This window comes from Gigantopelta aegis, chromosome 3 (assembly GCF_016097555.1).
Source record: "Gigantopelta aegis isolate Gae_Host chromosome 3, Gae_host_genome, whole genome shotgun sequence".
In the NCBI taxonomy this organism is placed as follows: Eukaryota; Metazoa; Mollusca; class Gastropoda; order Neomphalida; family Peltospiridae; genus Gigantopelta; species Gigantopelta aegis.
Window position 1 is genome coordinate 56492172 of NC_054701.1, and position 23940 is coordinate 56516111.

At 36.2% G+C, this 23940-nt stretch overlaps 2 protein-coding genes across 4 annotated transcripts in view; one reads left to right on the forward strand and one right to left on the reverse strand.

Moving 5' to 3' along the window:
* LOC121368294 (mitogen-activated protein kinase 1-like) overlaps positions 1 to 8544 on the forward strand; it is a 47481-nt gene extending 38937 nt beyond the window's left edge. For 2 of the 3 annotated variants that reach the window (XM_041492961.1, XM_041492962.1), the window contains exon 11: positions 805 to 8544. In XM_041492961.1, the coding sequence (XP_041348895.1) occupies positions 805 to 815 (11 nt within the window). In that variant the 3' untranslated portion in view covers positions 816 to 8544. The remainder of the gene's footprint in view (positions 1 to 804) is intronic. The other variant, XM_041492963.1, reaches the window with a different exon arrangement.
* A 3306-nt stretch (positions 8545 to 11850) lies between these two features.
* LOC121390919 lies at positions 11851 to 21708 on the reverse strand. Its single transcript, XM_041522767.1, has 4 exons — positions 21574 to 21708; positions 17102 to 17430; positions 15347 to 15426; positions 11851 to 13214 (listed from the first exon to the last, which is right to left on the reverse strand). The coding sequence occupies exons 2-4, from the start codon at positions 17374 to 17376 to the stop codon at positions 12682 to 12684; spliced, it is 888 nt and encodes a 295-aa protein (XP_041378701.1). The 5' UTR covers positions 17377 to 17430; positions 21574 to 21708; the 3' UTR covers positions 11851 to 12681.
* Positions 21709 to 23940: the final 2232 nt, after the last annotated feature.

Here is a 23940-nt window from a genome sequence, read left to right on the forward strand (position 1 = left end):
GATGTAGTCCAGTGGTAAAGCGTTCTCTCGATTCGCAGTTGGTCTGGGATTGATCCATGTCGGTGGCCCATTGGGCTATTTCTCGCTCCGGCCAGTGCACCACGACTGGTACATCAAAGGCTGTGGTATGTGTTATCCTGTCTATGGGATATTGCATATAAAAGATCCCTTGCTGCTAATTGAAAAGAGTAGCCCATGAAGTGGCAACAGCAGGTTTCCTACCTCAATATCTGTGTTGTCCGTAACCATGTCTGACGATATATAACCGTACATAAAATGTGTTGAGTATGTCGTTAAATAAAACATTTCTTTCTTTCTTTCATAGTTGTTGTGTAGTAAATGTGCACTATCAAACTATGTGCTTTCACGGAACATTTTGTTCAGTATCGTGGTGTGATTTGCTAAGCAAGTTTCAGATCACTACATAATTTTTAAACATTAAACAGTAGTTGCTAATCAATTTTCAGTTGACTAGAAATGTCGCTAATCAACATTTTGAAAACAAAATGTTCCCTGGCTGGGGGTTTTCAGTAGTAACATTTATTTTCATTTTTGTTTTCATTATCTAAATGCTATTTGTAGTAACATCATGGGTGAGATCAACCTGCTGTCTTCACTAGTCTAGAGGAACGAATGGCATTGATTTAATTGTTGAACTTACTGTAAATTAATAAACTTGAACAACCAAGCTTTTGTAATTTCACCAACACATGTCTGAACCTGTTGTGTTTGTGTATGATCCAAGTATTTTAATTGTTGTAATGCAGTCTCTTACCGTGGATTGTTTTGTGTTTTTTGTCTCAGCAGGTCACTAAGAATCCAATCCTCAACTTGTTACCTTGGCGATGAAGCCAGACACCCATGCCAAAGCTGTCGCCATGATAGTGACTCATTGTTGTGACCGACCAACTCTTGGATGATCTGATGTCCCCATTCTCATTGGAGTAATGCTGTTAATTGTGACAAAGCCTCCATTTGAGTTTAAATCTTTGTTTTGATTGTTGAAAAAAAAAAGTGAAAATGGTAAAGAAGAGATAATTTTTGCAGGATTGAGCGAGTTTAATCGTATTGGTAAACTGAATTTAGTTATTTATATACCTGTCAGATTGATTACAATGAAATTGCTTTGTGATAAAATGTCAACAAAGCTAATTATGAATAACTTGAATTATGGTATTTATAAATAAACTAAAACTGGCAGACGAGAAAACAAATCTTGTTCCTGGACTTTATTAAATGATTTGCTACTCATGTTAACCCTTTTGGCTTTGAGGTTCAACCTTAGAGACTTAATGATGTATAGGTGACTGGTGATATAGCTAATAGGAACTAGTTACAGAAATCAGTGTCTGGACACCGACGAGACAAAATATTGTAACCTTTTGTGTAGAAATTACTGTTAGATTTTTCTTTTATAGTGGACAGTTGTTGGGAGTGCACTATAGGTACTCCGTTGTTTAAAAGGTGTCTATCGAAGCATTATTTTTCTGGTGTAGGTAATTATGAAACTCTCATCAATTGACCTATTTAAGTGGAACTCCAACGGTTACCTTGACCATACCACTAACGCCAGCAGTTGCCACCTGCATGGCCAGTTTGTGCTGCTATGTCTACTTTATAACTGTGATAGATTTTTCAAAAAACATAAACCATTCTCACAACACGACTTGAGACAGTTTGTAGTGTACGTAAATATTGCATAAAATTTTCACATAACATTGAATTGTTATTTAACAAAGTTTTCTCTTTGTAAAATGTTGACCAAAATTCATTGTGGTTTTGGATCAACATGGACACCAAATTACGTTAGTACAAAAATATTAAAATAAGAACCAATAAGAGTTACAATCACTCTTTCCAAAAAAACAAAAAAAAACATTATTCTAAAAGTGCCTGTGTTCACAACGTATAATGTTACATTATAATGTGAATGATGTGAAAATGTTGAACAACATTATGCTTTACCTCAAATAAAGGGCTGAGACTGTGCATGTGACATCACTACATAACGGAATATACATCAGTTTGACTTGTTGACAGCCTCTTAATTGACCTCGTCATTTTAACTTTCTGGCATGCAGCTAAAGTTGGTGATTGAAGCATTCTCATAATAAAACCTTGTATTCTACAAATTGTCACTACTAGTCGCACTATGAGAATACTTCACTGCTATAGACAGACGATATTGTGAGGTATGTTTGCCATGGAAGTAAAAAATAATTATGTACTTAATCTAGAAGATGTATTCATGTAAGTCTGTATGTTGATTTAGTCTACCATGTATATCTTCCAGTGTTTTGTTCCCAAAGAATAAAATTGTCTTGCAGGCACATTTTAGTACATGTTGAAATAATTTCAATAAGCTCTTATTCTAGGAATTGTTGAAATTAAATTTATGAAATAGGAGTAACACTGAGTACGGTAAGCCAAAAATGTTTGCTTTCAATAATGTAAAGAAAAAGTAAGTGGATATTCGACTATACATGTTTTATGAGGGCTATATTGCACACCAAAGTAAGTGGATATTCGACTATACATGTTTTATGAGGGCTATATTGCACACCAAAGCAATGGTATAAATAAAATGTTGACTAGGACTTCCTATAATTTATATTGGTAACAACAAATACTTGTGAGATAACATGTTTTTGATCTAAGTAAAACAATATGATGCATGCACTTCTATAATGGCAAGTGTTTGGTTCCTGTATATTTTATTTTGTTTTCATACGAGTTTCAGATTTTGTTTTACACTGTGTGTGTTTTAAAACACCCAACTCCAATCCTAATTGTGAGTAATCAATTGGACGGATCATGCCATGGCTTTATTTTCAGACTGGTGCATTATTTAACTATTTTGTTTCAAACTGTTAGTTATTTTGTTAAATTTATTTTCACCTTTGTAATTATTAAGCAGAGACAGAAATGTCTCTGTTGTGTGGAACATTAGCGCTGCTAGAGTGAAATGGTCTGTCTACACAATTTAGATGGTTATCTCTGCCCCACCAATGTGTCACAAAACTACTTTGATCTATAGGAACATTCAAACAGTCCCAGTACACAACATCAGTTAATTTTCAGTTAAACATTTAACTTTAATGTAACAGTCACAGTACACAACATCAGTTAATTTTCAATTAAACATTTGGCTAACTTTAATGTAACAGTCACAGTACATAACATCAGTTAATTTTCAGTTAAACATTTGGCTAACTTTAATGTAACAGTCGCAGTACACAACATCAGTTAATTTTCAATTAAACATTTGCCTAACTTTAATGTAACAGTCACAGTACACAACATCAGTTAATTTTCAATTAAACATTTGGCTAACTTTAATGTAACAGTCACAGTACATAACATCAGTTAATTTTCAGTTAAACATTTGGCTAACTTTAATGTAACAGTCGCAGTACACAACATCAGTTAATTTTCAATTAAACATTTGCCTAACTTTAATGTAACAGTCACAGTACACAACATCAGTTAATTTTCAATTAAACATTTGGCTAACTGTCAATATGTAGGTGATTTCAAGAAATGCTATGCACATACTTGAATTCTACTTTTGTGCTGATGAATTTTGATTAATGATAGAAAAGTAAATGCTTTAAACTATACTGAAGAATACCGTAACTTCATTGTTTGGAAAAGTGGTGGATGGGTGGCTGGGGGTTACATTTTATTAACTGATTTCGTGCTTATATCCAATTAAGGTTCAAGGATGCTATGTGGGCTGTCTGTTGAGGACAGTGGGTTAGTTGTTAGTTGGTTAGTGGTTAGTGAGATAGAAGAGAGTGTAGTGGCCTTACACCTACCCACTGAGCCCTTGAGAATTCGCTCTGGGTGGGAGCTGGTATGGAGCTCCGAATCCTATACCTACCAGCCTGTAGTCCGATGGCTTAACCACAACGCCACATAGGCCGGTTGGGGGTTAAAACGGTGTTCTTGGTGATGATTTCAATCTCTTATTATCTAATCTTCAACAAATTGTTATTTTTTACCTAGACCAATTGATTTGTTTCAACTTCATTGATAAGGTACATTAAACAGATGACTTGATAAGTTGTGTACGTAGAAAAATTTTATAGAAGTATTATAGCAGATTTCCCTATAAAAGGAAAGATTGTCATATAGGCATAGATAAAAGTGATAAGTTGTATTAGAAACTTTTATATAATTATATATATATATACACACACATTTTATTGTTGAAGGATTTCTATTTTGTTATTGTTTTTTGTATTTAACTGAAAAATAACAAATTTATATACATTATAAATTTGTTGTTTTGTCTGTTGGCCATCAGTTTTTCTTTTCCCTACCGTTACAATTTCATTTGACATCAGTTCATGTATTACACCATGTAATTATATTGTGAAAATGTAACTATCATTTTAATCTTGTGGGTTCAGATTAACTTTTAATATGAAATGTTCGGTTGTTAAGACACTGGCGAGATATTTTTTTGTTGGCACTGTTGTGGGAACAGGTTGTAAAATGTAAAAGGTATTCCGTCTCAACACATCCATTTTAGGTATTTCAGTTTAAATTACTCAAAATTAGTATAAAAATATACAAGACAAATCTTAATTCGTTCACATTTTCTTAAATTATCAGCCACTGGATCTAAATATTTTATTTTCCAAACATTTTTATGTTGTAATATAATAAGTGGAAAGTTTTTGTTAACATAAAAGAAAAAGAAAAAAGAAACTACTAATATGTAACTTATTTTATGATCGTTAATAGAACAAATTTGGAACTTGCCTTTCTCTTATTCAATAAAAAAAATTCATTTAAGAAATATTTCCTTATCTTTCAGACTGAACAAAATTGGTAAATATACTTTGTAAGTAATATTATTGTTTATAAGGGATGTAACTAGAATTGACAACTTTGCCCGGTTTGTCAAACTGAACCAGTTTGTACCGACATTGGACCCGTTTGTCAGTGCTCAGTTTCTTTAACAAAGGTCTGAGAATTATTGATAAAATAAATAAATGTGTCCTTAAGAATTCACAAAGAACACACCCATTTCTTTTGTATTTGTTTCCATCCATATTTTCCCCAGTGTGTTAAAAAAAAGAAAATCATTTAATTATGTATTAAATTATATCTGGACTCTTTTCTTTCACCTGTCTCCAAGAAAACGAATTTGAAAGTTATTTTTCTTATTCCAATCTATTTTAGATTGTTTTCAATCATGAAGTGCATTTATTTTTGAAGAATTGTTTGATACTGTGTATTGTTCACTTGTAGATTGTGTATATTCCTGTAGAACTGCTTTGAGCTTCATCTGTATTAAATCATTCCAATTGTTTAAAAAGCACAAATGTGCAAAGTATTGTTTGAATACCGTATTGTTCCTATTTGTAGCGCGCCCCCTATGATCACTAGAAATGTATCATGAAACGGTACCCGTAAAATAGTAAAACTGGCTTACCTGACTGCCGACTTGCAATGATTATAATCGGTAAACAAATAAAATCCAAACAGGTGAAGCACTACGACACTAGTATGGACGAACAGTATGTCACACATGTCGTTTATCAAATGTATGTCGCTGTTATCTCCACGCAGAATGAACGCACGACACTCCGTTAATGCTGTTCAAAACCGGAAGTACAAACATACCGGTAGGTATTTACACCGACACCGTAACACCCTTTAAAAAACGGGTAAATGATAACTTTAACTAAACTGCAAACTGCAAACTGGAGTCAAATGTCAACAATTTAACTTTAACTAAACTTAAAACTGGAGTCAAATGACAATAATTTGTGTACACAGTGACAATCAAATACACTCCGCAGGCCCTATATGCCTACGTGCACAGTACCATGTATTTCGATAAATCAGCTGACGATGTACGGTACGCTACGTCGTTTCAACAAGAAAACATCACTGGTGGAGTGACTCGGCGGCAAATCTTTTGATGTCTCAGCGAGCCAAACGCATTGACAGTTTGATACGAGGATTTTTCACATGTATTACGAAACGTGTTCTAGTACTCTAATTAGCGCACCCCCTTTGTGTTTTGCATCGCGCCCGGGCGCTACAAATAGGAACAATACCGTATTCTGAAAAATAAAATAAGTTATGCCAAGGCTGTGGCCAATAAATTACATAAGCTTAAGATGAAAGCTTTTCCCATCCAGCTCGTACATTATTTCTCCTTCTTTTTTAAAGTTCTTTTGAACAATTAGTTTTTTGAATATTATATAAAAATAACCATATTATGTTTTTGTAATCATTGGAAAGTATAAGTCTATATTTTAAAATAGAATAGAATTGCAATTTGAAGTACTGTAAAGTTGGGTTAAAATAAAAATGAAATTGTTTGCTTGAACCCATGACTTGATTTTCAGCTGTGATTGTCTTTACATTTTAAATACAGTTAAAAAGAATGAAATCTTTACAATATTTACAGTACATTGTTTTTAAAATTGGCCTTTAATGGAGTTATTTTCTAAAATGAAATGAAACATGAAATGATTTCAATTTTGTTTTCCACATTTGTAAAAAATATATAATAATGGTGGCAATGCTTTTTTCATTACATTGTATCTGTACTTGCCATTGTTTCTTGTTTGGTGCACAAGATATTTTTTTTCTGTCTAACTTGAATGTTCTTTTATTGTGAGTCTGTTGTGTTTACATTTCCATATTCATATCAAATTTGTACCACTTTTTTCTTTTCTGTTTTTTTTAAAAAAACATTGTGACATTTTGTACATTGTGAAACTTTATATATTGCAAGAAAAGAGATTTATGTTTCTCTTCTTAAAGTGTTCAGGTTTTTTTTAAACTTCAGGGCTGGCTCCTGATTGGATAAATATTGTTCAGAATTACCAGAGTTTATAAAACCGCTGATCTCATAATTATTTTATTTGTTGAGGTAAACCTAAAATCTACAAATATTATGAGCCAACATGCTGGAATGTCAAGATGGCAATTAATATCTGTTAAAAAAAATTTCCCAGTTTAATGGACTGAAAATTGGCACAAATGGCTTTCATGCTTAATACTATGTACTAGAAAATAGATTGAAATCAGTTTATAATAATAAGACGCAACAAATATTTGTTTTAATTCATCATGAATATATCAATTATTTTATATGAAATTTTATACATTTTGTTTAAATTGACATTTGGTCTCTGTGGCAATAATATAAAGTATTAAAAATCTTTCTCTAGGCCTATATATATATCTATAAATAGATACATACATGATGGTATTGTATATAGTGTATAAATCTTTAAAATTGCATCTTTTAGCTTCTAAAACTAAAACTAAAACATTTCGTGTTCCAAATTTCCAGTGTGTGTAGTTCAGTCCACATATGGAGTCAAGTATTTCATTGCCAATTTGCTCTATGTTTTGGTAAATCACAGATACAGAGGTTGGGTCAGTTTTATGTACATAGACATGTAATGACTTACAGGCTCGGTTTTCATACAAGATTTGACAGTGAAATATTCAGACTTTAGTATAAAAATAATATTGTTAACAGTGTTCTCCAAGGTTTTGATACATGTACCAGCAAAGCACAATGTCCGAACAAAAGGATATATAAATGCAAAGTTTAAGCTGCTGTTCACCAAATAGCCAAATGAGATTTATAGTTAAATTTACCAATTCAACAAAAAGCTAATTCGAAAAGCAAGTGTCGTTTCTAAGTTTATAGCCGTTTTAAAAAAATTATTATTTTTAGCTGAATGTCACTTGAATTTGGCTTCAGAGTTTGATTAATTAAACCAAATTACTATTAATGTTTGGTGTCCAGCTTAAACCCTAAAATGCCACTGATGCATAGGCACCTCAATTTCCTGACATCTGGGAAAGAAATTATGAGATCAAAATGTATAACTCTGAAAAAACAAATATTAGATTGCATGCATGGCAGACTACTGTAGCTTTTGAAAATCATGACGATAGCTCTAAGTCACACCAGCTTGGACAACTCTGTCAAATGTAACAGTCCAGTTGTTTGCATTCAGTTGAGTGCTTTTAATGCTCCATATAAAATTCTTGGTACTATAAATAGTAGCGAAGTTGCGAAATGATCTGGCACAATTTACTGTATCAGTGTAGGTTAGTTTATACAAGAATAATTGATAGATCGAGAATTATCCTTACGGACAGGGCTAACAACTTTCTGGTAGAAAACATTGACCAGTGTTGTATTAGGTGTTAAAATTAATCATTTGAAGGCAATTTTTTTGACACCAATTTTGTGGCCTGGTGCATGTTTTGCTAGTGAATTTTTTTTTCAAAGTTAGTGAAATAGTATTTTAAAAAATACCAAACTTATTATGATAGGATGTATATATCACTGAATTACTTGTATCAGTATATATTGTTAAAAATCTCATGGGAGTTTTCTGTATACATTTCTGTAAATGTTGTGTATATTTGTGAACTGCTTATGTGAATTTTTTGTCTGATCCACTTCTGTACACTGTGTATCATTTCGTCATCCCAGCAAATGCTGTTCTCTAGAAACCCCAAAGAATAAACATCTTTTCATGCACAGGCTTCAAGTTGTTATTATCATTGTTAGCCAGGAGATTGTGCATACTAGTTTCAGTCATCACATAGCCAGACTAAGTGATTCGAATTTGTTATTATCGCCGTTAGCCGGGAGATTGTGCATACTAGTTTCAGTCATCACATAGCCAGACTAAGTGATTCGAATTTGTTATTATCGTTGTTAGCCGGGAGATTGTGCATACTAGTTTCAGTCATCACATAGCCAGACTAAGTGATTCGAATTTGTTATTATCGCCGTTAGCCGGGAGATTGTGCATACTAGTTTCAGTCATCACATAGCCAGACTAAGTGATTCGAATTTGTTATTATCGTCGTTAGCCGGGAGATTGTGCATACTAGTTTCAGTCATCACATAGCCAGACTAAGTGATTCGAATTTGTTATTATCGCCGTTAGCCGGGAGATTGTGCATACTAGTTTCAGTCATCACATAGCCAGACTAAGTGATTCGAATTTGTTATTATCGTCGTTAGCCGGGAGATTGTGCATACTAGTTTCAGTCGTCACATAGCCAGACTAAGTGATTCGAATTTGTTATTATCGTCGTTAGCCGGGAGATTGTGCATACTAGTTTCAGTCGTCACATAGCCAGACTAAGTGATTCGAATTTGTTATTATCGTCGTTAGCCGGGAGATTGTGCATACTAGTTTCAGTCATCACATAGCCAGACTAAGTGATTTGAATTTAGGAAAAAAAGTTTGTTAGTTTTGTTTAACACCACCACTAGAGCACATTGATTTATTACCACTATTGGATGACATACATTTCCTTCGAGAGGAAACCCACTACATTTTTCCATCAGTAGACAGGATAGCACATATCACAGCCTTTGATATACCAGTTGTGGTGCACTGGCGGGAAAGAGAAATAGTCCAATGCGCCCACCGACAGGGATCTATCCTAGCACCATCCCAGTCAAGATGGCACATACCACAGCCTTTGATATACCAGTCGTCGTGCACTGGCGGGAAAGAGAAATAGTCCAATGCGCCCACCGACAGGGATCTATCCTAGCACCATCCCAGTCAAGATGGCACATACCACAGCCTGTGATATACCAGTCGTCGTGCACTGGCGGGAAAGAGAAATAGCCCAATGGGCCCACTGACCAGGATCAATCCTAGACTGACCATGCATAAGGCAAGTGCTTTAGCACTGAGCTACGTCCCACCCCTTAGGAAAATGTCTGCATTAAAGGAATCAATTATAATGAATGGAAATTATAACTTGAGAGATGAAATGTATACTGCCCAGAACATTTGTTTTGTTCTGCAGCATGGGAAATTCCATGTTAAAGCCGCACACCCTAGTTCCATCCAGCGAAAATAAATTATAATTTGGTTATTCTACAAACCTGTAACACACTTAGATTACGTTTTTATCATATGGAGTGAAAAAGCAGGTTTTATATCAATAAATACCATGGGAATCCCCATGTCCCAATTGCTTGAAATAATTTTGAAAGTTTGTATTCTGATTTCACCGGTAGATGTCGCTCGAAGCACAACAATGCCTACGTCATGACAAATTTCACAGACTTGGGGTACGTTCTTTTCACCTCTCCCGGACATGTTCCAACTGTTCTGTCCTGGTTGTATCCCCTCTCCAGATATCGTAGGACTTAGAAAAATTATTGGTTTTAAGGGTTTGTAATGTTTTGTATTGAGATACTTGTCTGAACTTTATTGTTATTGAAAATGTTCACGAACTGTGAAGAAAAATCTCACAAATGAACAACAACAAATCGGATGTTGATTGCGCGAACCGTGCACGAGAAAACAAACCGAACCAAAATGATAAAGGTCACGTGGTATACCAACGTCTGTGACATTGAAATGGAAATATCCCGTCTAAAAATAGATTAGACCTTGTCTGCTCAACGGTTTTTTCTCAAACGTGCGTCCGTTTTTCAGAAATACGAAAAATGCATTTTGTGGTATTACAAACACCAGGATTACCAAAAAACATTTCAGGTGAATGGAAATGTATATTCTAAATAATAAACGGTAAGTAAAGTGCAATTTTATTTGTGAAAAAATGGGTTTAATAGCGAAAAACAACGCCGTAATGGTTAACAACTAGCCGTAACTAGGGTGTGTCCCTTTAATACCTTTGGCAATTTTATTTCAGTTAACTGCACACAATGTACGTCACCTGATATTAGGAAATGTTTTATTTAATGACACACTCAACACATTTTATTTACGGTTATATATGGCATGTTTCTGTCGCCACTTCAAGAGTACTCTCTTTTTTTTTTTTCGATTAGCAGCAAGGGATCTTTTATATGCACCATCCCACAGACAGGGTAGTACATATTGCAGCCTTTGATATGCCAGTCATGGTGCACTGGCTGGAACAAGAAATAGCCCAATGGCCCAGCAACAGGGATCGATCCTTGACCAACTGCGCATCAAGAGAACGCTTTACCACTGGGCTACGTCCTGCCCCCCCTCCACCTGATATTAGTTATAGTCCTCGATTTTCCGTTTAAGAGGAACACAGTTCAGTGCTTGAATAAAAAGAAAAAAGAAAGAAATGTTTTATTTAACGACGCACTCAACACATTTTATTTACGGTTATATGGCGTCAGACATATGGTCAAGGACCACACAGATTTTGAGAGGAAACCTGCTGTCGCCACTATATGGGCTACTCTTCTGATTAGCAGCAAGGGATCTTTTATTTGCACTTCCCACAGGCAGGATAGCACAAACCATGGCCTTTTTTGAACCAGTTATGGATCACTGGTTGGTGCAAGTGGTTTACACCTACCCATTGAGCCTTGTGGAGCACTCACTCAGGGTTTGGAGTCGGTATCTGGATTAAAAATCCCATGCCTCGACTGGGATCCGAACCCAGTACCTACCAGCCTGTAGACCGATGGTTCAAATCAAATAATTGTCTGTGGTGTAAAGCAAATATTTCTACCAAAGTTCCAAAACCATATAAAATATCAATAGCAAATTTAAGTACATTTAAAATGTTACTTTCAGGTTTTGCCACCTAGATAACACTGGATATTAAACTTTTAAGTTTGTTTTTGTTTAATGGCATCATTAGAGAACATTGATCGATTCATCATCGGCTACTGAATGTCAAACATTGATCGACTCATCATCAGCTACTGAATGTCAAACATTGATCGACTCATCATCAGCTACTGAATGTCAAACATTGATCGATTCATCATCAGATACTGAATGTCAAACATTTGTTAATTCTGAAATATAATCTTAGAGAAAACCCTCTACATTATTCCATCAGCAGCAAAAGCAACTTTTATACACATTTTCTCAACAGGAATTTATTCAATATTTTAATACAGGTCTACATGAAGACAAAGACAAGGTCTGCAGTGTTTGCTGAAGACGTTTACAACATTAAATATGCAACATGGACCAGACATTGATACCAGTCTTCAAATGGTAATATCCAACAGTATAAAACATACATGATGTCCAATCGCTATACTGACCTCTTTAAGACCAGTCAATTAAACTCTGGTACAAATGGTTCTCACAGGTGTCCAAAGAGTCCAGTTATAGATTAATTCACATTTGAAGGGGGGGGGGGGGGGGGGGGGGAGAGGAATAAGCAATGCTGTATCTTCAGACTTTTGTTACCCCCTTTATTGATGGCCATGGTTCTATTTCCTTTGAAGATGAATTTTAAAAAAACAAAAAAACTTGACCCTCATGATTCTACCTAAATCTAGGCTACTAATCGTGAGTTATCAATGTGAAGGCTTGCCTACTTCCATATGATGTACAAATCTGCAAGATGTACCCACCACCCCTTTTTATGTCTATTGTTGTTTCCTTTTAAGACTAATGAGGTGGGTTTTAAAAAAAATAAACCTGATCCTCATGTTTCTACCTAAATCTATCGAGGTAAATGCTCGCCTACTTCCATATGATGCCTTTTGTGTAATGGGCTTCCATTTTATTTATGATATATCCTTGATCTTATAAAAAAAAGAAGTATATATCTAAAAAATATAAAACATCCACAGCCATGTAGGGCAGGACTTAGTCACTGGCGATGTCGGAGGCAAAGCCCGGGATGAGCGTGCCTGAACCTTCATTGGATTTGAACACGTTGACGGAGTTTCCAGTCCAGTTAAGAACCTGGCTTGAACGTGTCTGTACTCGGAGGTGCCGTCTGTTGAGCTCCAGGAGACTGTCTGTGCACTGCAGTGGCAGGTGGTGCTGGAGAATGTGCTGGGGTGCCACCAGACGGTGTGCCAGCTGGTTTGGGAGACAGTCCCGTTCTTAACCCAGCCTGTCTGGAACTACTGGTGTTTCCCACGCCGTCACCATTCTCACGCGATGGGGTCCCAGGTCTTGTCTGCTTCGTCGACACCGAATCGGCCGACGGCGCAGGCTGTGGGGTGGTTGTTACGTCCGACCTATTCATCCCCGATTCTCCCAATACCGGGCGCTGTGGAGTAGTGGTTATCTCGGACCTAGTCATTCCAGGGCTGCCCATCATTCCGAGCCGAAATCGCACATTTGCTGGACTCCCCGGTGAGCGGGTTGCTACTCTGCGAGCCTCCTTAATTGCATTACGTTCCAGCTGTTGTCGTCTGATGTCATCAAGGACTTTATCCATGCGGGCCACGTGTTTCTGAGTATGAGGCGTTTTCCTACCACCTGAAATATAGTACAAAGTGAGACTTAAAAATATGTACAAAAATAAATAGTTGTCTTGGTTTGATTCTCAAACTACCAAATCTTGTTTACCAAGTCATCAGTGCAATTTAGTAGCAAACTTAGTCTCTGGCTAATGTTATGTAGTAATGCAGTATATCATTTCTACGCAATGTTGGCCAGAATATGAAGTCAAAGTTAAAGTTTTTGGTTAACAACACCACTAGAGCACATTGATTAATTAGTCATCGGCTATTTGGTATTTCTGACATGTAGTCATCAGAGGAAACCTGCTACATTTTTCCTAATGCAGAAAGGGGTCTTTTATATGCACTTTCCCACATACCATGGCCTTTGATCAGTTACAATGCAATATAAAAAGATTTCCTATTTCAAATAAGACAACTAAAACTCGGTGCACATGGTTTTTAGTTTGATAAATTTTGATTGTTTAGTTACGTGAATTATATTTGTGCAACCCAATTAATTACCTCAAACTTGCATTGAACTATCATTTTAATGACTGGTGACTTGCCATATACATTTGATTCTAGATTAGGACCTGGTTTATAAACCCTATGTATTCCTAAATGGCCCCACACATTTGTGTTTTATCACCTGCTTTGCACTGTAACTGAACTTTTGTAAAAAAAAAAAAAAAAAAAAAAAAAGGAGAAAAAAGTGAGCATAATATATTATTTTTATTCCTAATATATGATATTGATGATTCCGAAACACATGAGGGTAATAATCTCTTTATCATATAATCTCAAGCTTAATACAACATGCTTTTGGAAATTATATACGCAACTTTAATTGAAGTCAGCCATTACTTGATATTCAAATGACATAAGAATATGTGTCTTTTTGAATGGAAATGACATCAAAATTGAATGGCGCCATTTTGGATATCCCAACATAAAAATAAACTAGTGCTTAACTGGACTTTTTTTCTGAACGCAGGACAGTTTTCAGGGTAAAGTTGTCATTGAAATGTTTTTGTTTGACATTTATAAATGCATATATCAATTATATAGTGTCACCGCAGTACGTTTGCTTAAATGTCAAACATAGTGCCTTGACCTTGATTCATTTATATCTAATTTGCAAAGTTATCAAATTCTCAAAGTATGTGATCTGAAAAATATATATATACTAAAATGAAAATAACCCAAAACATTATTTCCTTTTTTTTCTTCATGGTAGTGAAATGGTTCCCTATTGAAATATAAAGCATACCTGGTGAAGTAAATATATTTTTATATAATAAATGATTTGGTGAATAAAGAAATAATATGTCATGTAGTTTTTTTTTATTAATCTGGTTCTTTAAATATAAATAAATTAAAAATGTTTCTGAATAAAATTTAAAAACTTTTTAAATGTATTTCATAAACTTTTGATTTTCTAAACATGCATTGAGATGAACATTCATAGATACAACTATAAACCAAGTTGCATTCATCTAAGATTTATAGTTGGTGAAAAATGGACCTAAATGCTACAACTTAATTATGCAAAAGCTGATGCTGTCCGAAAAAGTTTGATACATGTAAAGTAAAACCTGTCTAAAACGTATCATGTGGGGAGCCTAATATTGATCCGATTTACACAGGATCCTATGTTTAGAAGGAAGGGTGGGTTTTATTTAATGACACACTCAACACATTTTATTTACGGTTATATGGTGTCAGATATATGGTTAAAGACCACATAGATATTGAGAGGAAACGTGCTGTCGCCACTTCATGGGCTACTCTTTTCGATTAGCAGCAAGGGATCTTTTATATGCACCATCCCACAGACAGGATAGCACATACCACGGCATTTGATATACCAGTCGTGGTGCACTGGCTGATACAAGAAATAGCCCAATGGGCCCACTGAAAGGGATCGATCCCAGACCGACCGCACATCAAGCGAGTGCTGTACCACTGAGCTACGCCCCGCCCTTGTTTAGAAGATTGCGTTTTAGAATTTAGAAAATATGGGACCGTGAAACTGCTGGTTTGTTCAGGGTCCAATTTAGACAGGTTTCATTGTACTATATCTTGCCTTTTAACTCCCAACACGAGAGAATAAAATCATGATTATAATTCACAAAAGCCCAAACTTGGCCCAAGCACTGGAAATACCTGAAATGCTCCTCGGTGTAATATTGCCTGATGGCTCTGTTCCAAAGTCGTCAAAATCAAATGCACTTGGCTCCGGAGCTCTGAAAATATTCACATCAGCTTGGATGAAAACAACTTAAACACCACTCTAATATTGTAATATTCATAGAAAATAAAAATAGCTAGGAAGATCATCTTCGTGGCTTGTGCCAAACAAACAGAATTACCTGACATTAAACAGATTCCAACAATTTGGTCAAAGTTGAGTTACCTGTACATTATATTATTAGATACGCACAACATAATTTTTCAGTTTTACTCAATCAATGAATGAGGGCCACAACCAGCCTGGGTGGTGTCATGGTTAAGCCATCGGACATAAGACTGGTAGGTACAGGGTTCACAGCCCAGTACCTGCTCCCACCTTGAGTGAGTTTTAATGACTCAATGGGTACGTGTAAGACCACTACACCCTTTTTTCTTTCACTAACCGCTAACCCTGGACAGACAGTGCAGATAGCTGAGATGTGTGCCCAGAACAGCGTGCTTCAACCTGAATTGGATATAAGCACGAAAGTAAGTTGAAATGAAATGAGGGCCACATTTATTTTGTATCAGCTTTTTGGGGGCATAAAACAATTCACAAAAAAGTACCCTTGTATCTAGAATGAATTTTGCATGAGAAATCCAATGAAATGTGATGAATTAATAATTGATTAAAATGTACATTGTGCTTTGGGGTACCACATGTATGCAAATCTGGTACATTATGAAAAACAGGTATTAACCTGTTGTGCTGTAGATGTGTATACACTTTCTAGGTCAAGTAAGATGAGTCACACGGAACTGTTGTCATAGCAGCCATATAAGGGATTTAATAGTATTACCATTAGTCTACCAAGGACTATCCCTCCCATCCCGGAACCGGTCCCTGGCAATGTCAGAGGTCGGATCCGAGATGGGCATGCCTGAATCTATTTCTGGATATGGGCACGTAAAATGATTTCTCATACCATACCAAGGACTATAGAACTAAAAGGGAAATAACTTTGTATTGTAGTCTAACTGAACTTGATTAATCAGAACATTATTAATTTGAAATGTTAAAAAATGACCTTCACTACAGAATATAAGAAGTTTGTTTCGTTTAACGACACCACTAGAGCACATTGATTTATGAATCATCAGCTGTTGGATATCAAACATTTGGTAATTCTGACATATATAGTCTTAAAGAGGAAACCTGCTACATTTTTCCATTAATAGCAAGGAATTTTTTATATGTACCATCCCACAGACAGGATAGCACAACTATAGCCTTTGATACACCAGCACTGACTGGAATGAGAATTAGTTCAATGGGCCCACCAACGGGGATCGATCCTAGACATATCGCGCATCAGGTGTGCACTTTACCACTGGGCTACGTCCTGCTCCCACTACAGAAAGTTATACGTCTTTAAAGATAATTTCAGCTGTAATTTGAAAGGGGTATCATATCCCTTCTGCTAATTGGAACAAGTCAGGGAACATTTTGTTCAGTATAGCGCCATGAATCAATATGCAAATTTCAGAGATGTCTACACAATCTTAAAACATAAAACACCTAAATATATTCCAAAATGCATCTAAAAGCAACTGAATAAAAAAAACAATTGCAGGGTTGCATGACCCCGAACCCCCAAGCATTTTCAACCCCCTGTTTTGACAACCATCTGAACAAAACTCCTGGGAAAAACACTGAAACAGTAATTGTTAATTATCAATTACACTCACTTAACCTCCTCCTCCACAACCTCCTCCTGGTCGTCCTCCTGTTCCTGGTCGTCCATTTCCTCATCACTGTCTTTCTCGAGCTCGGGCGACCGCCGGCCAGGACACTGCCACTTCAACTCCAGCACAGCCTTGTCCCGAGACAACTTGTCAAACATCTCCAAGATGTCCTTAGGGTTCGGTTGCCAGACAACCCCTGGTATCTTGGCTGGGTTGTACTTCTCATCATCGCTGCCGTCAATGTACCAGTCCTGGTCGGCATCATTGCCAGACCCCATACCTCACAGCTGATATCGAGAAGTGCTTAGAATTTTGTGGTCTCTTCATTCAGTCTGTAATGATATAATGAAAAAATAGTTTGGAATAAAGTTTACACCAAGGACACATACAGAAGCATGACTCATGGCCTCCCCCACCTCCCCCCATATATTTCGGTCACCACAATCTAGACCCCTCACTGCCAAAATTCCTGCATGCCTGATATGCCAAATGTGTAGTTTATTAAAATAAAATATGTCTTAGAGAATGCTGGTACGCAGTATATTATAGTTGGAATCCCCAAGGACAAGGTTGAAAATTAGCAGTCGCTTGGTCGCCCGTGGCAATCTTTATTGGTCATGGGTGACTATGAACTTTACAAAGGTAGTTCATTGGGCAATCATCGATTTTAGGGTCTGGCGAGTATGGTACCAGTTAAAAAAATAAATGCACTAAAACTAAATTGAACGTCTGTGCTGGCAAAAAACTATAGATCTGGCAGCAGAAGACATAGAACATGTTCTATATTTTTACAGTGCCAGAATCAGCTTCTGTGGTTATGTGCCCGGTTACTTGGTTATGGATAACAAAGTATATTGTATATTTTTCTTTCAATATTTAGTTTATTAGTAGCCTACTACTGTATCATTTACAATATGCAAATTAAATGCACATGTGTGCATGCACACACACACGTTTGCGTCAAAAGGGAACAAATGAATTGACATTAAACATTAATTTATTACACTTTAAAACCATACCATCTCAAATAAAAAAAAATTGGCGGGGGGGGGGGGGGGGGGGGGCAGGGTCTGGGCATTTCAGTGTAAATTAAAATATATTTTTTACAAATTACAGTCAAATCTGCTGCATTTACGTCTGTTTTGTAACTTTGAATATCCTGCCCCCACCCCCAATCTTAGTGTTTTTAAGCTCTATCTTCCTCTTTAGGTGACATAATGATCTGACTATTACCATTAGTAAAATTGTATTAACTTAAAGCAAAGTAGGGCTAGTGAATTTTTAATTGTGGCTATTAAATTTTAAAACCACTGGCTAGCAGATTTTGTAAAAAAATTAGACGCCCTACTGTATCAGGCTTTCTGCCAGAGGGTAAAATGGGTATGGCACCATATTATGCAGTGTTTCTGCCAGAAAGAAATTTTGGGGTATGGCGCAGCGCTATAGAACTGAATACAACCACAGTCAACAGGGGGTATGGGGGGCCCTCCCCCAGAAAGAAAATGGGTTAGGTTTAGATTTAGGGTTAAGAAAATCATACAGTAATGATAAGAGTAATTAATTTTGTCAAAAGGTTAACTTAGAAAATAATAATCTGCAAAATCATTTGGGTATGCCGCCATACCCATTTTACCCCCTGGCAGAAACCCTGCATACCCATATTTGTTGCATATTTTTTTTTTTTTTTAAGTTAACTTTTTGACAAAATTAATTACTCTTATCAACCCCCTATTGACTGTGATTGCATTCAATTCCATAGCCATAGCCAGAGGTGTCGTAAGGAATTTGACATTGGTTCGGCGGAGAGGGTGGGTGTGTGAGGGGTGTTCCCGCTTGAAACATTTTCAAAGATATCTACTTTCAGAGAATACTGTCAGAATATTCAAACTAAAATATCTACCAGCATGTACCATTCACGTGACACCTAGCACACCTAGACAGGGGTGCAGAAAGTACTCACTCGCTCACCAAATGCGAGTAAAAATTGTGACGGACAAGTTAACAAATGCAACTACCAGCCCGACGGTCTATCTGTCTTTTTTATTTTGTTTGCCACGTGGTGTTGATCACTTGCCAAGTATTATTAATAATGTTTTGTCAATACATTTATATATAGCATTTGAAGTGAAAACATTGTACATTATAATATTGTTAATAATATATTGTTCTATAGATTGGTGGACTAGTAGAAATTCTGGCGGGCTAGTAAATTTTAGTTGGTTTTGGTCCGGTGGGCTAGTGAAATATTTTCCATTTCTGCATCCGTGCTAGAATTTTCCAAAAGTTGTCAGTCATGATTCCTTATAAATTGCAAACTTCTGTTATACTTGCATTTACAGCTAGTGAATGCAATGTCCACTAAACTTCCACAATTAGCGATATGGGAATTTTTATTTGTTTTAAGGAAAATTAAGACTTGAAAAAAAGTACAACCTAAAACAAAAACCAACAAACAAAATTGCCGACATATTGGGGCGGCGACTGCCACCCCAGTTCCGACGCCCTTGGTGGCACGATGTTTCAATCGTTTCTCAACCAAAATAGTGCAACAAATGGAAACACAAACCAAAAATTTATAACCTATCGTACTCACTAAATCCCGATTGAAGAACATCATTATTAACTAAATAAATCTTCCAACAATGACATAAAAACTTTCCGCGCCATTTGCTACATAGAGGGAAGTAACTCCCCATGCACGTTAAGAAAAGTATTGCCTTAATGTGCCCCATGCAGTAGGATTTTCCTTTGGCACCGTCACGTATAAAGACCATTATAAATACTTATAATAGATTAGAGAGTTAGGGTTAGGGTTAGGTCTCACTACACAAATGTCATCTGCCATTGAAACCCACGTTAAACTGCCCAACTTCAAGCGAAGACTGCCCATAGAACGGGTTCTCGTTGGCACTAACAACATACTCCATTGCGAACATACATTATTTAAGCATTTATTTTCACTCCAAAATTGAGAACATTTCCGTCTCAGTTTTTTGCTATATGACCGCATCTGGCAGTAGTACTGGTCTGAACAGGTGGTTCATTAACCGATTCACTCTGGCTGTCACTTGCGCTATATACCCATGTCCCAAAAGGTTGATGCACAATATTACAAAATAACATGGGCAAAATACAGCCAGAAGGCTTACCATTAAACATACATATTGTTTTAATTCTTCATCATTTCCTAGAAGTGAATATGTGAACCATAACATGTGTCACAATTAGCAACTATAGTGGACCGTGATGAGTGAACTCTCACCCGGAAGTGATCTGTGTAGTGAGACCTTAGTGACAGTGCCAAAGGAAAGGCTTTCCCCCCACCACCAACCCCCTTGCACTAGAGGTGGAAATTCGGAAAGATTTCCTGTATTATTCATGCAACATGAATTCAGTGACAAATATATTTTAACCTTTGCTTTAAAAAATCTAATCTTCTGACTGTGTGACACATTTTGGTGGAGTGTAAGCATTTGTCAGCAACTCGAAGATTTATTTGGACAAAGAAATGTGATGGAATCCTTTCGATTCCATCCAGAACTTTTATTGCAGTTTTTACGTGATACAGACTTTTATTCTAAATTTTAATTTTCTATATCTGTGATATTTGTATTTTGGTACGGTTATAGAATATGTCCGCCACCTAAATACAACCATTTACTATACACTACATGTAATTTTCGATAATTTTAACTACTCTGACGATTACTAAAATAAAGCCAATAACTCGAGTTAATTTCTATTTTATTTTATTTTAGGAACTTTGCGTTATTTTGTGTTTTATTTCAGGGTTTAGTTTCAGGGTTTATTTCAGGGTTTAGTTTGTTTTAGGAACATAGGGTCGAGTGATTTTCTGTTTTACTTTATTTTAATTTAGGAACTTTGTCGGTCGATTGTTACAGAAGAGTGTTGATAGCCTACACGGCTACAGAGTGATTAGGGTTAGCAAGGGGGGCTGGGGGGGGGGGGGCTGCCCCCCCCCAATAAGTCTTAATGTCCATATTTTTTTTTTTTTTTTTTTTTTCTAAATAAATAATTTTATTTTATTTCTTTTTTCCCCCGCAAAAACCCATGCCCCACTTTTTTTAAGAATCCCCACCAAAAAATCCCTCTTTTTACAGAAGGATTAGTGGCGGACAGATTCTATAACCGCTCCTGTATTTTTTGCACAGTTCTTTACAGTGTTTTTATTTGACTCTTGAATTTTTATATTGTAATATTCATGTTGATCAACAAATTTGTTTTGCATTTACTACCCAATAGCCGATGTATTTTTCGTGCTGGGGTGCCGTTAAACATTCATTCATTCATTCATTTAAAAAATTTAATTTTCACGACATTGCCGCTTTAACGACCAGAGTAATATGTATACTGAAATAATGTTACGCTTGAGCTTTGTCTGTGAATCCACTTTAGGCGGCCCGAATGTTATTGGTACGCGGACCTGTCACATTGAAAACTAAAAGTAAACTAACCTATCCAGAAGCACCCGTGAAGATTCATGGTGTACTTTGCGAGTGCTGTTGCGAATAAAACAAAAGTACAAAAAATATATATGCAAGAAAAAGTAGCACGGAATGTGATTATTATACTAGACTGGTCCAAGTCGGTGGGGTTGTTTTGGTGTTTTTTTTTACTGAACATTATAGGTTCCATTAGACCAAAACAATTCCCATTACCGATAACGTTAATATTAAGAAAAACAAAACATAATAATATTATAATTATTGCATCAACCCAACCAGGCAGAATACAGGTGTGGCACCTTGCATTTTAATCAACTTGCTGTTGTAGTATACGACATTTAAGATTTAAATAACGTTTTTATAAGCAACACTAGTTTTACATAAAGTATCAGTTACGTTTATTTTTAAAACATATTTTGTTAGTATATATAAATCATACTACATCTCAACAATAATTAATGTGTACTAAATAGAAACACATGCATATCGATTTACGTGAACTAGATAAATATATATTAGTTATACTGCTAAAAGTTTGAGACATATATTTATGACCATGAAAATAAATTACATTTTAATCCAATTTTAATTTAAAATCTAAACGTTAATAATCATCGTTCCAGCGAGTTCAAAAGGGTTGGTGGACTATACAACGATACAACGATATGCCTACGTTGATGGTCGAACATTATCGCTATATTGTGCTGAGTTCTCAGAAAGCTAGCAGTTTTCTGTAAACAAATTATGCATATTCTTAAGTCCCATGGCTGAAATCTGTTTTTACAATTTCATTTTATTTGTATATGCAATGTATGTCTTCAAATGCAAGTATGAATCCACAGATATACACTTGTTTTATCTGATGTACATTATTATGACGAATGTGCCATCTTGTCATCTATTTATTTTATTATATTTTTACAATGTACCTCATATGCCGTTGAATTACGGCCAGAGTGTAAATAAAGTTCAGTTCAGTTCAGATAATGGTCTGGAGATCAGCTATATTGGTAAAACCATTCTTAAAGTCATTCTCAAAGAAACAAATTATAGATGTTTGTTGCAGGGATGCAATAATGGATACTTATGCATTACTTAGGTGCTGCTTTTATCGCCATGGACGTAAATGTACCTCCACATAATAAAGATATTGTATTTGAGCATAACACCAGATCTCACGGAGTCAGAATCATCGAGCACTTCATAACCCCCCCCCCCCCCCCCAACAACAACGTATTTGTTCTTCATAAACATTGACTCAAGGCCCAACCCTTCCCTTACAATTCTCCTGGACATTATGGTTAAATTGTTTTATTTATATATCAAATAATGTTTAGACAGCCCATCTAAAATTGGCGTGGATTCATTTAAAATATTAGGAATCAGCTCTTATAGTTTTCTAAGGGCCCTATGGACAACCTAGGGAGACACCTCATCATCCGCAGGTCTTAACTACGAGCTACTCTCGGCCTACTAAAATCCCAAAACTATACGTAGCTCCCTACCTTTTATTCTTTAGAACGACCATCAAAATTGCGCCAAACTTCCTTCACCAAAATGCGCACTCATTTCCCTTTGGCTTAATCCTACGGGACATTCCGAATTACATAGCACCGTATCACACCCCGCCTGTTACCGACTATAGTTGGACTGCTGGTGCTCCCTTGCACATACCAGTGCAGGCGGTCCCTCCTTCACCCACTCCAACCCTTTCCTGTCCTGGACGGAGGAACCGGCTGAGGCCGGTACTTGTGCCACAACAGCTTGCTCTGAATGTGCACGTTAAAAAAATTTCCAATCCCAATAGTTTTATATTTTTTGATACACCATCTAAATTTTGCCCCTTCCTATTTTTTTCTTCTATAAATTAAAAATTGTCCCTGTAACATTAAATACTTTCTGTCCGACGCCCAATCACTGGCCATGTCAAATACTGGGCGTGGGATAGACGTGCATGAACCTCACACAAACTGGGGAGCCCGTACGCCTATGGATAAGGCACGTTAATAAAGTAACCGTAACTGTAACCGTTCATCCGTCACCTGCCCACGATATAATGATTTAAGAATGACATTTATTAAAACATATTACCATAGACGTCCAAGCGTTTTCAAGCTGACAATTAATGCTAAAGAACTTAATAATCTAGGAAAATATTTATTGGACGTAGGGTCTGATCACTGCCAGCTCCTTCGTCGGAGATAGGGAAGGTGTTGGGGAGGGAAAAGGAGGGAGCCGCACACACCGGCGAGTAGTGCAGAGTTTGAGGTATTCCCTGAGGGATTAAGCCAAAGGTAAAAGGCGCATTTTAATTTATTCTGCTGATTGTGCGCTCAGTTTGAACGGTTCAGTCGAAAGGAAAAAAAAAGAAAGAAA

What these genes read in the sequence shown, in the direction of transcription:
- LOC121390919 (XM_041522767.1), bottom strand. Translation starts at nt 17,376, where the DNA reads ATGGGGTCTGGCAATGATGCCGACCAGGACTGGTACATTGACGGCAGC. An exon ending in GTTGTGGAGGAGGAGGTTAA is followed by an intron (nt 15,427 to 17,101) that starts GTGAGTGTAATT and finishes GAATATTTTCAG; the next exon opens with AGCTCCGGAGCCAAGTGCAT. An exon ending in TACACCGAGGAGCATTTCAG is followed by an intron (nt 13,215 to 15,346) that starts GTATTTCCAGTG and finishes ACTATATTTCAG; the next exon opens with GTGGTAGGAAAACGCCTCAT.